The 13,881-nt window shown below is 45.6% G+C and overlaps 1 protein-coding gene and 1 non-coding gene across 2 annotated transcripts; one reads left to right on the plus strand and one right to left on the minus strand.

Moving 5' to 3' along the window:
* The first annotated feature begins 9,473 nt into the window (after positions 1–9,473).
* On the plus strand, positions 9,474–9,544 carry ALT_t186. Its single transcript has one exon. It is a non-coding gene; the product is annotated as a tRNA-His (tRNA).
* A 2,861-nt stretch (positions 9,545–12,405) lies between these two features.
* ALT_9132 (putative ubiE/COQ5 methyltransferase) lies at positions 12,406–13,478 on the minus strand (the record flags this gene model as incomplete). Its single annotated transcript, XM_033564243.2, has 5 exons — positions 12,406–12,461; positions 12,519–12,662; positions 12,718–13,060; positions 13,113–13,217; positions 13,281–13,478. The coding sequence occupies 5 exons, from the start codon at positions 13,476–13,478 to the stop codon at positions 12,406–12,408; spliced, it is 846 nt and encodes a 281-aa protein (XP_033420134.2).
* Between the last annotated feature and the right edge of the window lie 403 nt (positions 13,479–13,881).

A 13,881-nucleotide genomic window follows, 5' to 3' on the forward strand; every position in this document is an offset into this window, starting at 1 on the left:
ATCTTTTTAACTAGTTCTAAACTAGTTACTAACTAGTTAGATAGTCAAAAGAATAAAGATATTAAGTATATAAGATCCTAACTAGTTAGTAACTAGTTTAGATAAAAATAACCCTTAGATATAGGTAGTACCATCAATTAGTATGGTATTGTATTAAGCTAAGCTGACCTTATATAAAATCACATGATTTCTAGTCACATGATGCTTATTTGATGTTCTGACCTGTCTTGGCACCAGCCGAACTTATCCGAAAGGTCGGCTGAACTGTGTCCTGATAAAAGTGACAGTGACTACAGGTCAGCCGACCTTTACTAAGGTGTTCGGCTAATGTATGTGGGTCAGCCAACCCACACAACCTTTAAAGGATAAATACACATTCTGTAATATATGATGACCTCTTTACATATATTTTTAATTAGTTAAGAACTACTTAGTATTCCTCTAACTAGTTTATAACTAATTAAGAGGAATAAATAATTACTTAAAGATCTAACTAGTTATTAACTAGTTCTTTAGAAATTAAATACCCCATAGGATCTCAGCTCGATAGTATTGAAAGATAGTAAGGTATTGTATTAGCTGAGCTGACCTTTATAATAGTCACATGATTTTTAGTCGCATGGTTCTTATTATGTTCTGACCTATCTTGGCACTAGCCGAACTTTTTCCGAAAGGTCGGCTCACCTGTAGTCTGAAAATGACACATTCTGTAACATCTTTGACCGTTTACCGACCTTTTACCTGTAGACTAGATAGAAATATAATTAAACTCCTAAAGATAGAACTACTTATTGACTATCTTTAAACACTTAAATACCCCTTGGCACTTAGACAGATTGTATTAGAAAATAGTAAGGTATTATATTTGGCTTGCTGCTTGGCCGACCTTTATAAAATTTCATAGTCACTTAATGTGCCAGAAGTGGTCCGAACTCTTCCAAAGGGTCGGCTCACTTGTATCTCAGCTGACCTTTTGTAGGGTTCAGTCAATCATAGCTGAGATAAAGTGGGTCCAAGACAACATATACACAAATTGGTTGGCATAGCAGCCTATGTCTCAACTCTAATAACATGGACTTACTGCTATGGCTCTTCATGAAACACAAGCACTGCGATGCTACCAACCTGAATTGTCTTAAGTTATTCCTTTTCCTCCTACTTGCATATATACTCTTGCTATTACCTACTACACAGATCATCTTGAGCTTTCTGTTGAGAATGGCTTTGCGGATGAACTGGCTTTGGGGAGCAAGGCAAACATCTTTAGAGTACAGGTTGTATATTATTTGAGCTTAACATTTGCAGTTATCTCTACTTGGAGCCCATCCATGTCATTATTAGTAACACCAAGGTAGGCATTGTGCTAACCAGGCCATGCTGAAAATAATTCGATAGGTGGCGGCCATGCTTGGTCTTGTTATGGGTCATGGTAAGCATCTCTTTGAAAAAGAGATTCAAGGGTCAAGAAAGAGGATGCTTACCCCCGACCATGTAAAAAAAATGCTAGGACGATCATCCAGGAAGCGAGTTTCGGATAATGTTCATCAATAGAGCGAGGAGGCAAAGTCCCGGTGGCCTGCAAAGTCGTTAATTGAGATCTCATATAAACAGGAGATAGGCATACTCCATACTACAAGGAGATAAAGGAGACCTGCACCCATCCAGAAACTTTCCCCAAAGCACATGGATTACTGTCACCAGCATATCTCTGGCTGCAAACCCCGAAGAATCCAGCGATGAACTGGCCAAGCCCTCCCCAGAATTCCACAAAGGGAAAGTATATGGTTGGGGAGCTTTCACTACCCCACCATCTGGCGATATAAGTGGCAGTGATCCAGGGCGAGCCCGCGAAGCCCGCGAGCCCCAATGCTGCAGGTGCAGCGAGGGGTCGCAGAAATATTGTGACATTAGGTCTCGTTCGAGGATGCAATCGGGTTTCTCGCGATTATCAGCTTCGAGGGACATCTTGGTAAAGGTTCTGGGCAGGATTTTGCAGTCGCCACAGTCTAACGAACTATTTCATTGAAATGGTTGCTTCTGGAGTCTCTTGGGGTATTCATATATGTGTCGGAGCGTTTAAGCCTTCCCAGCCAATATCAGTGCCTCCCACAGTTGCGACAAAGACAGAAGCGTCATTATGACTCTATCAGCTCTGTGTTCGTACTAACATGATATTCACACAGAGGTGATGGTAGTCCATCACTTTCTCCACGGATATAAATGTTTTGACTTTCTCCGCAGAAGTAACAATTCCGAAGGCTTGTAAGTCCCCTGGCAAGCTTATATGGATATACCATGGTGCTTCCAAGCCTTCGTACCCACTCGACATCATCTTTTTGTATTCCCATGAAAAGAGAACGATTTAAGTAGAGTTTGGGAGAGGTACTCCTCACCACAATTGACATAATGTCCTGGATAGTGCGGGGAACCCTTCAAGGCAGCAGCAAGATTAACCTAAGGGCACAACGAGCAAAGCAACCCAATTACTGTTACTGAATCATTCAGACAGCAAACAACCTAGTTTTCCTTTGGTTTCTTAAAGTTAAATGCGGTTTCTTGATTAAACGTAGCATGGTCTTACCCACAGCGATATAGAGGAAGGGTCTTGGATAGCCGCGCCCGAACCAAGTGCAGACTGGCATTGTTAATCAACATACGCCCCTGGACATACCAAACAGGATTGTCAAACCTCAAATCCTGATATTGTCGTTCCGCCAAGGCCATATTCCCCCTGAAGACCATATTCTCTCCGAACCAAAACTGCTGTCTGGCGCTGCTTCAAACCCTCAGTCCGCAGGCTTCCGGTCGAGCCGATCACTTCAACTTTGCAGTAAGGCGAAGCATTTGGATTAGTCGGAACGTCATTCTAATGAACATGAGTGCGCGCCAGGGGACCGAGAAATTTGCCTGGAAGGGGACCCTGCTGCAGAACAGGAAACAAGATATACTTATTTCTTTTTGTGTTGGCTGCTTCTATTTTCTCCGTCTCTTTATGGGACGGATGAGAACGATTGCACCCTGGTTAAAACGCGCCCAACTTGGTTCAGACGCAATACCAGCCTGGGATAGTGACAAAAGATAGACTTAATGGTCTAGGCTTCGAAGTGAACAGCTGCATATGAGGGAGATTATGCTATCTGAGCCTTCCATACTGCACATGTAATTTATTTAATTTTGCATGGTCTGACACAAGATATAGCTTGACAATTGACATTACTCTACACAGCTCTCACTGTTTCTTCTTGGGAATATCAATACAGGCATGTTCCATAAGATGCTAAATAGTGACCACTTGTGCTGTAACATCCTCTGCAAATATCAAACCTACATTAAACATGCACTGCCATTTGGGAATAATGCCTGACCCTGTACACTATTAATACTCACCCTGATATGAACCAGCCTTCCGGTATACGAAACTAGGCCATGCAACTTAACTGATCAGCAGGTTACAGACCTAGAGGTGATCTCACCTTGACTAAGGTTTTGGGTTATCGCGAGTGGGTCAGCATACCCCCACAACTATACATATAGAGTACAGAGTATATAATGACGACCATGGCCAGCTCACTCTCTGGCCAAGTACAGCCAAATTCTCCTGTTGACCTTGAACAACGAATTCATGTTCTGTAATGATACGGAGTATACGGGAAAGGCCTAAGCGTAAAATGTCATTAAGACTTCGCGCGCGAAGATCCATCCAGACATGGTCAGTGACACTCCGCCAGTGTCTTCTAGGATGCGCTAGGTTGTTAGTGCTTCCTAGGAAGCGCTAGTCCCCAGGTGCATCCATAGCCCTAGTTGCAGATGTCTAAGACTTTTAGATACAGAGATTCTTTAACTACTACCAACTTAAATATATTGTTGCTGAATTGTTTTAAAGCACACTCTTAAATTTGACGGGTTTGGCCTGATTAAAAATGTGTACTTAGTCTTAATATGTCTAGCAATGAGACCCAAAGCACTTTCCTATAGACAGAAGCAAACCCTGCTATCTTGTACGTAATTGCTATATTGTACATGGTGAACTTAATCTTATGGAAACTCTGATTTGAGTTCCAGATAGTAAGAGTACTGCACACTGATGGATCTGCTTCTGGGAAGGCTGAAGAACAAGGATCAAAACCTGCTTTGGGGTCTTCGAATGAAACGAGGTGTAATTACTATTAAGAGTCCCATTACTGAATGACTGAAAATAGCCTTCTGCATTAGGCGCCAAGGAAATTGCGGCTCTTACAAGTAATGAATAAAATCCTTCGCCTCAGGAAATTAGAAATTCAAGGTGCATTGTGATTAGTTCGGGGGTTATTAGATCCTAACTGCAAGGGTCCTTCAATTTCGGCTACTTAAGGGTTTATTAATGACTGGCCAATGGCCACGCCTAGTCCGTGCAAAGGCTTCAACACTGTTGAGTGGTTTGAATTCGCCTCCCCAACGATAGCAAAGTACGGGGGAAAAGACGCTATCAGTAGTTAAGGAGATAGTGGAACTTAATAGATGACGATCAGTAGATCTCGTGCCATGAATAGTAAATTTTTCTGATTTTTCTCCACCACCTAAGAGGTATGCTGAAGGTGTCGCCGACCAATGGGAGACTAAGTCAAATGTTGTTAGCTCAAGGGGCATGCTTGGATGTCCCAGCAGGAACCTGGAGTATGAATTCCTGACGATGGGAAACAAGCGGTGAAGGCCTGGTACTTTCTGTTAAACCCTTAAGAGCAGCATATCTGTAGTACTATTATTCATGATATTCTTGTCAGAGGCTGAGGCTGGCGCATAGCAGAGGCTTCCCGCCCCCTTTTTTGTTCAGTACTTTTGTTCACACGAGGACCATGCCATCAATTAACATTAGATTAGACTCTGAGTCTCACTATCAGCTTTGGCAGAGCAGGTAAGCTCATACATATATTGAATCCTCTCCATTTAATATTATTTGCAGCTATCGAACGAGAACCCCGAGTCTAAAGCAAAAGAACAAGAACAACGACAAGAGTCCAGGATAATTTTCTGATCAAAGGTATCTGCCTCATCGAAGCATTTAATGATGGCGTAGGAGGTTTCTGGGCGTGACGTAGCAGCCTTTACCCGAGTTAAATCTCCGACGATTTTATTTCCAATGGGTAGATAGAATCAAGGAAGCCACAGGATACGGAACGGAACGATGTTCCTTCAAAGCAATAATGATCCACATATCACTAGAGACCAACCCCCGAACGAGTACAGCGATAAAACTGAAACTAAGTAGTGTAGATCATAGAAACACCCAGAGTAGACAGGTCGAAGGAGTGGAGCAGCCGGCCTTCGGCTATGACGGACAACTTTTTCTTTGAGCTTCATTCAACCTCCGTCAGACTTAACACACTATGCTAAGGTACGTACCTAACCCGATGTAAAGCATATTTTTCGCCCTTTGCCCATTCGTTCATTTGTCCACTTTGCCATTTTGCCATTTCGCCATTTCGCCATTTCACCATTTCACCATTTCGCCATTTCCCACTTTCCCATTTTCCTATTTCTTGAATTTCCTCATTGCTTCATTGCTTCATTTCTTCATTTCTTCATTTCTTCATTTCTTCATTTCTTCATTTCTTCATTTGTCTATTTGCAACAATTCCCATCAAGGCCCACTAAGTCTCATTCATTCATGGCGATCTGCAATGATTTAGCCACCCCCGCGCATCATTCCAAGGGAGTGGTAGCTCCAATTACAAATTGATATCTAGGTAAAGTACGCGGATATCCCGAAGTCATCTGCCACGTTCATTCCCAACGTTGGCGGCGCCGTCGTTTCAGCCTAGCCGGGCCGAAATGAACTCCTAGGGCATCAGCCAATCATAATGGTCAAGCTGGCTGCAGCCTGGAGAAGGGGTCCTGACTCCAGACTCTAAAAAGTCTATCTGAGCTCGAGATAGTGACATGGTAGTTAAGACTCTACGAGTCAGGGCTATTGCAGTAGTCACGAGCAGATTTCACGCAGTCTTATGTGGCGTTCACTAGTTCATCGAATAGATGCGAGCTCAGGAGTCATCAACATCCAGTGAACGTAAAATTAGACAAAATAGAGGAAAGTTGAGAATAAGCCCCGTAGAAACGAGCAAAGACTCGTATTTGGAACTGCGCACTGATTCAGAAAGGAATTTCTGATATGCTTCGCAAGAAACTAAGACTGTCAAGCCGATGGGTGTTCCCACAACACTAGAGCGAAAAAACGGAGGAACGCATTGAGCTGTTCCTGATTTGGTTATTTGGACACGCAGTCCTTGCTTGGAACCAGCCTCGCAAGAGGTCATTGCACAATCCCGGCGTCGTCGAAGCAGAGTCGGTACTCCATGTTCCGCGCAACCGTCATGGATGTATCAGCAGTATCTCTGCGGACTATGCTCGGTTGAGCACTAGACCTAAATGGGCCATGTTTTGTACGATATTCTTGCGTGTTCCTGTCCAGACTAGAGTGTAACTAGCCCGATTGCAACTGCCAAATCCCTTAAGCGAAAAAATGGTGTAGTAAGTATGCATCCCGCACAACGCTTGGGTGTGCAACGATTGTTATTCGCTGTGGAAAAGATGCTGTGATGGAAGAAGAGTATGCTGCGTCCTTGACTGTCTCTACAGCGGATGGACATATAAAATGCACCACCCTCTCGCAGGAAAAAATTTTCTCACCCATCTACTCTCGACGAAAACTATCAGGCTCATCCCCATCTCCTTAACCTCCATCATGACAGATAAATCGATGACCGCCACAGTCGCTGTGGGTGTGGTGACGGGCATCCTCGCTATTCCTCCTTTTCTGATAGGAGGCAAAGCTCTACTGCAGCGCTTTAGAAGATGGAGAGGTCGTATGTCTCACCAAGATCTGCATTACATAAAGACATCCATTTTTGCCTCTAACATACTATTTTTTTTCTTTCAGGTGCAGCCGATGAACCTATTTTGCCAACATCCTCCCATAGTGTGGACAATACCGATGCGCGTTACGAAGCACAGCAGCTCCACTATAACTATGTGTCCGGTGACTCTTGACTTTATGAGCTTCCATTCGAGAATGAGCACAGCTAACAGGCGGGTTTTGCCTTAGAATCAATTGCACTGACTGCCGTTACGAATCTTGATCAATCCGTTACAACTCATTGATTTGGTTCTTCGGTCCGGAAAAAGGCGCTGTGAGGATGAGATGACACTGTGTACAACACTGGAGGGCTCAAGGCACTCTCAAAAGTTATTATAAGGGTTAGGATATAGAGTTCTCAATTGTGTTGATATTGATTTAGCCAGTCACTCGAAGGATGGTGACCTGGATAATAGTCTTCTGTTCAAGCGATGACAACCGTTTACGTTTACAAAACCGGTAACATCCTAGGCATCATCATCACCTCCAGAAGAAGTATTATTATTGCCATTCGCGTTAACATTACGGGCCGACGCCTTTGACAAGCGGTACTTCTGTAGCAGCCTCCTGTATCCAGACAGCATGGCGGCAATGCTACCCCGGCAACCGAACCAACCGCAGTACCGGTGCAGAGGCCAGCTACGCCTTTGCAACAATTGGTGGCTATTGAGACAGTAGTAACTCCTCCCGTAGTGCTTGTCAGAACTGGATGAACTCATTGCCATTACGTGGAAGCAAGGCACCTGGTAGGTGAATAGGCTATTTGGCACATGAAGTATTATCAGCACAAGCACAGTATGTCTCGCTTTGTTTTTGATGCCTGCGTCTTTATTGGATGTGTACTCATTCTGGAAGTTCGACCCTGCTTCCCTGCTTTTACATCACCGGACATATTATCTACCGGCGGCGAACGGCACAGTTCTGATATCGGTATGAACATCACGTAAACCCTGATGCCTTGATTGCAATTCCGGAGCGTGATAATTGACCTCTCGTCAAGACAAATGTTGTCAGGATCACTATTCATTTGCGTGCCAAAGCCAGTACCGTAATAGAGTGTGGCTTGTGATGAAGCACTTTAGGAAGGCAAGCCAGGGTTCGGATCAGATAAGATAAACGATGAGATAAAATAATTAGCGGGGCAGGCCGATCTTTGTCGATCCATCATCGTCCTCCGTGCCCACGATGGCAAGGGACTAGTCCAACCCAAGTATCCACAATTAATTTATCATTTTCCTTTAAATGGGTGAGTATCTCAACTGATTGGCGATGTGAGACATGACTGGTGGGTCTGTATTAGGACGATTTGGAAGGTTCGCCGAAAACCAGACTACCTCCAGCATCATCATGGCCTGTGCCAAGCTGGAGAGAAGTAGTGCACCTACGGAGGCTCTTATTATATACAAGGTACATCGTTGTGTCTACCGGCCGACCCGTAATCAATCCTCGCCGTCACTCGCATATTTAGTAACTTACTGGCGACACTTCAATTTAATGATGCATCCTGTCGTCATGGGGATGATTCTCGCCATTGCGACCGGTGCCGGGACAATCCCCTATCCCGAATCGGTCCCTTTGCACTCGCTCTAGAACCCAGACACTCTGGATTATGACTGCTACGCCGATTGTGCTTCGTGACTATACGCGCGGGTACCTGTTTCAGCGCCCATCAACCGGTATCCCTGGGTGGTGTTATTGTCGCTAGCCGCAGCGAGGGCCACTGCGCTTCTGACACACCCAAATCTTATCTGAACAATTGTCTGGGTTTGCGCTCTAAAATACGAGATTTGGCAATACCACGGTGATTCGATGTCCAAGGCTGGCACCGCCTGCGGTCTTGAGGTCAATTTCCTGTCGAAGTGGCCTCCGCCGTCGCTGGAACACTTCCGCTACTAGGTGGTACAACTGGAGTATTCTTTACTAAAGTGGAGGCTACTGCGAGTTTAACCGCACGGTCTCCGAGTCACCTTGCCCCATCGCCGTATTCTACGGGAAAATCGATTCTGGTATCATGTTCTTCGCTGAGGAGAATCACTCAAGCGAGCTAACCTGCAGTCCAGACTTCACCTCAGGCATTACCCTGCGGAAACGGTGCGGTGTCGTGTTCTGTTAGCTGGCCAGTGCTGAATATCATCGCTGAGGTTCTCGTAGCGGGCTCTGTTCTGGTAATCCAATCCAAGGAATAGAACAAAGAGAAAGGGATGATCGGTGCCTCTTGTCTATGTGCAAGTTGAAGTAATATTACTAATTGGATGGTTAACTCCTTTCACTTCTATCTTGGGATGTGCTTTAAGACGCAGTGAATCAAAGTGTCCCCGAATTCCTCAGTATATCTATGTATATATATATCCGGTGGATAGCTATGTAGTGCATTTCAGCAAACATTGCTACTGCGTAGTGGTGATAATTAGGACCTTGTCTAACATAAACAACCACTACCGTGATTACCTTCTCAATGAGGCACCAGTTTTCCACAGGACAAAAACAGCTGGAAGGTACTGATCAACTTTTGAGGGTGATCTGACGACCTTGAGTGGATTTAAGGTTCCTTTTGTAGCATACACCAACAAAAATATCAACAACAGGTGCTGTGGTCTAGTGGTAGGACGTCACGTTGTGGCCGTGCCAGCCCCGGTTCGATTCCGGGCAGCACCACAAATTCAAAATTTTTTTTTGGCGTTTGTTCACCACAAACATAATCAAATCGCGGAATCAAAGGAGTGTTTGAAGCTTTAAAATATCTCAAAAAAGAATTTACATTTTTTTGCCTCATCGAACCCAAAGTAGAGGCATATCCCATACTTCACCTCACTAAACAATGAATGATCAAGCCTAATAAATAGTCCGGCTGGCAGCAAGTTCACCTTTCCGGAGGTCTTATCTATTTGCAACCAGATCCCCAAAACCAATTCTCGAAAGTGAAGGTCATTTTTCAAACTCACCACTGCCCTTGGGCCTCCACAGAACGCGATCTTGGTAATTGATAAGCCGGATGCTTGACCTCTTTAATCCGCGTCAGGGGCTACCAATAGGCATTTGAGTTTCTAACGTCTACTTCGAGCCATGCATATTAGATCCATGTGCTCATCATTGGCTTTACTTGCGTCACCGCTAGCCAATCTCCTGTGAAGGCTCAACCGGCAAGTAGTTACCAGCTGGGCACACGATCTCTGAGACGCTATAGTTGAAGTAAAAATATCCCTTAATCACGCTTCCAGATGCAAAAGATCTGACCTCTATATAGCTGGTCATACGAGGAAGTATCATAGCGCCAGCAATTACGCTTACCGTAAGGCCTCACAGTCGGCCTTACTGTGGGCATCATAAAGGTAAATCCCTTACCTTATCACCCACTAATTTTAGCCAAAGGCGACCAATCAAAGACAAAACCCCTGTGTTTCATGTCGCATCCCAGTAGCCCACCTTACAAGTACCAAGAGGAAACTGTCAGGATTGCTAAACGCTAGGCCAGAAAGACATGGACGTCAATTGACCTTCCACGAGTGTTCCCATTCCAACAGGGGCTTGTGAGGCCCATCTTGAACGAATCATAAGCAGTATCTTGTTCCCCGTGCCTTGTTTTTGACCGCTTGTTTCGTGCCTTTGAATGTCAGCCAGTTCATCCTTAAAGATAACCTCCCAAATATTGAGAGGAGCTTCAACGATCGCTGCTGCCCATCTAGACAGCAATCTCTGACGCAGCCACAATGGCCAGAGTCAACACATGTGTTACTTGCTGTATCTACAGTCTCTGCCACTATATTTCTGTTGATTCTCCCTGCCAGACTCTGGGAACTTCGTAAGTCTAGCATCCGCCGCAGCCGAAGCTGGCGAGGGCTCTCCAAGGCCGTCAGTATTCCTCCCCCCAAGACTCGGGGTTCTACATCTCATACTAATAACGGCACCAGAGTCTAGGTGTATTGCTCTCGGTTATATTACCTCATATCACATAAAGCTCTCAAGCTTGGATGTGCAGCACAAGGCCTTGTTTTCGGCCTCACTGTTTGCTTCTATACTTGCTGCCTTGGGATGATGTCCTCGCTGCTGCATTGATCAAAGCCTGACTATGGTCACACTTCTTCGAGGGCCCCACGTACCCTGGGAGAGAGCCAGCTACCATGGCTAATATATCAGACACTGGTGCACATCCGACTCTTGGCCAGAAGGTCTCACTGTTTCAAGAGCTCTCTGTAGGACAGAGCCAACTGCTCGCACTCTGTCGAGCACTCGTCAAAGCCAACGCATTACAACGTTCCGGAGTGAAGGCTGTAGTCCTCTTGGACGAAGTTACATCCTCCTTCGACGAAGTCACGGAGTCCACAGTTCATCGTATCATTGACGATGAGCTCACTGAAAAGGCCCACACTGCCATCATTGTGCTCATAGACTCGGCACTTTGGAGAAGAACATGAAAGCTGGAAGGGATGCTGTGTCACTGATGGCAGATGGCCGATTAGAGGAAGCCATTGATTTTTAGGGCCGGCGACCTTCCAGCGCTTCAGGCAGATGGGATAGTGCTTCACTGGTGCTCTCTAATAACCTCTGTCAGATCAATTGGATGCTTATGGCTTGTAATTCAACTTCTATTCACGGTAGGTTGGAGCTTATTCGTCAAGCCTGCAATTAGGTACATCTAGTGGACTAGCGGGGGGCAACGTTTTGGAGTAGTCCTGCATGACAGCGTACATCTGCTGATGGCGAAGTATCAAAATCAGCGGGATTGTAACATCTCTTTGATAAGGTTCTCGACTCGCCCACGGATTTCGTCACGGATAGGGCGTATAGAATCAAGGGTTTGCCCTGCGGGACCATCGAGTTCCCAATCAAGGTAGCGCTTGCCTGGGAAGAAGGGGCAAGCATCGCCGCAGCTCACGGTGATAACAACATCGCGGGCCTGGACAGCATCTGTGGTTAGGATTTTTGGAGTTGGCAGGGGCTGAGCCAGCAGAGCGAACTTCAATAGCATTACCTGCAAGGTGGGTAAGGTATCCGGCCGCCATTTGGGAATGGCCAGCGTTATGGATGCAAACGAACAAGACACTAGGCTTGTCGGACTTGATGTCTCGCGATTGCTTGGTGGCCGTTACTGTTGTCGTTCCCGATGGACAACTCGCCAGGAGGTTGAAATGCTCTTTGGCCGTCTAGGGCACTAATAGGTAGTATATCCAGAAGCGAGGTCACGGACTGGAGCGTATTTGAATAATGAATATTATCGTGGTACCTACCCTAAGGAAGGAAGATGGAAGAGAGTAGAAGAAGCGCAGGCGCGCTCTCAAGGTTACCTTAGGAATAAGACGGCTGAGACCTGAGGTGATAAGTATGCTAAAAGGATCTGCGTCTCGCATAACAATGCTTGGCTGTTGTGGTTACACTTCAAGTCGATGCTTCTGGGTTGTTCTGAAGCGATAAATAGGTAATTATATGCTTGTTCTGTGTCAATAGAACTGACTACATAATACGGTATTGTGGATCGTTCGATATCAAATGCGTCATGCTTCATTGCAGACACCAGCTCTCTACGTCCCGTCCGACACGACGCTGCTGTCTTTGACAGCATAAATCTGAAATGAGGCTGTACAGATAATCAACATCTCCATATAAGTAGTCCTAGAATTGAGGGCAAACCTACCAACCCATTCGTTAAAGTCCATGTCAGTAAATTCAGCTGGCCACTCTTTGCCAGACTCCGTTGGGCCACAGCAACTACTCTGACCTAGATAGGAGGACTGTTTATAGAGATTGAGGTCTGCTTTAGTATCGACCATCAGAATATCTGAAGTCACATGAGCAACGGAACAGCAATATCTGCATGGAACCCAAGTACGTACTTTTGAATCCTGCGCGTTTGAGATAGTCCTCATACTCCGCAACTTGGCTGGCCCCTGCAATGCACCCTACATGGAGAGCTATATCGTTGACGATGTTCGCTGGGAGCTCCTTCCTGGCCAGGATGTCACTGATAGCAACCCTTCCGCCTGGCTTCAGCAAGCGAGCAATTTCTTGGAATACAGTCGGTTTATCTTTCAATGGGATAAGGTTGATGACACAGTTGCTGATGATACAGTCGACACTGGCATCCGGAAGCGGGATCGAGGTGATGGATGCCTCAATAAACCGAGTATTGGACAGACCAGCCGCTTCGGCGTTTTTCATCGCCAGTTTAATCATGTCCTGGTTGAAGTATTAGTCCATAGCTCCTCACGGAACAGAATCGCTAGCTAACCTTCGTCATGTCAATCCCGATGGCAGTTCCTTCTGGTCCCACCTTGCGAGCGGCTAGAAGAACATCGATGCCGCCTCCACTTCCGAGGTCGACAATTGTCTCTCCCTAGTTCAATTGTCAAAGAGTTAGAATGTGTGAGTCCACGATCACATTTCATGGATCAGGTACCTCTTTGATATTGGCATGCGCCACTGGATTGCCACAACTCAATCCTAGGTTTGCTTTGTCTGGAAGAGCACGGAGGTCTTTTGCGCTGTACCCAAATGCTAATGCAATATCGTCTTCCTTGTCATGGACTGTGACGTCTGTACGTCTGGCGATGTCACCGTAGCGGAACCGCACGTGTTGATAAGTGTCCTCAGCCATTGCAACAGACTTGCGTGCTCACGACTGTTCTCTGGCAGCTTCAATGTTCTTGAACGGTGGATAGATGAAGCAAAAGGAAAGAGAAAAGGCGACCTTTGACGTAGATTGATCCGAAACTATGAGAGAGAACTGATAAGAGGAAGTTGGACCGTATTTGTATTTTATATCCTTAGGCCAAAGCGTACAGCGGCCAAAGGTAGGAGTCCTGTACATTGGAAGCTCAAGCAACGCGGGTTTACGGTCAAGTATGTGAGAGGCACGGAGAAGCTACCAGGTGATTGGGCAGCCGTATAACTGGTATGTCATCGCTAATCCTACCCCTCCTAAAGCGTCAACTAGCAAAGATGATTGATATGTCACCGATTTCGTATCTATGCTTGGCGATTTCCGCAATATTCTTCAG

Source organism: Aspergillus lentulus, assembly GCF_001445615.1.
Source record: "Aspergillus lentulus DNA, contig: Alt17, strain: IFM 54703, whole genome shotgun sequence".
Lineage (NCBI taxonomy): Eukaryota > Fungi > Ascomycota > Eurotiomycetes > Eurotiales > Aspergillaceae > Aspergillus > Aspergillus lentulus.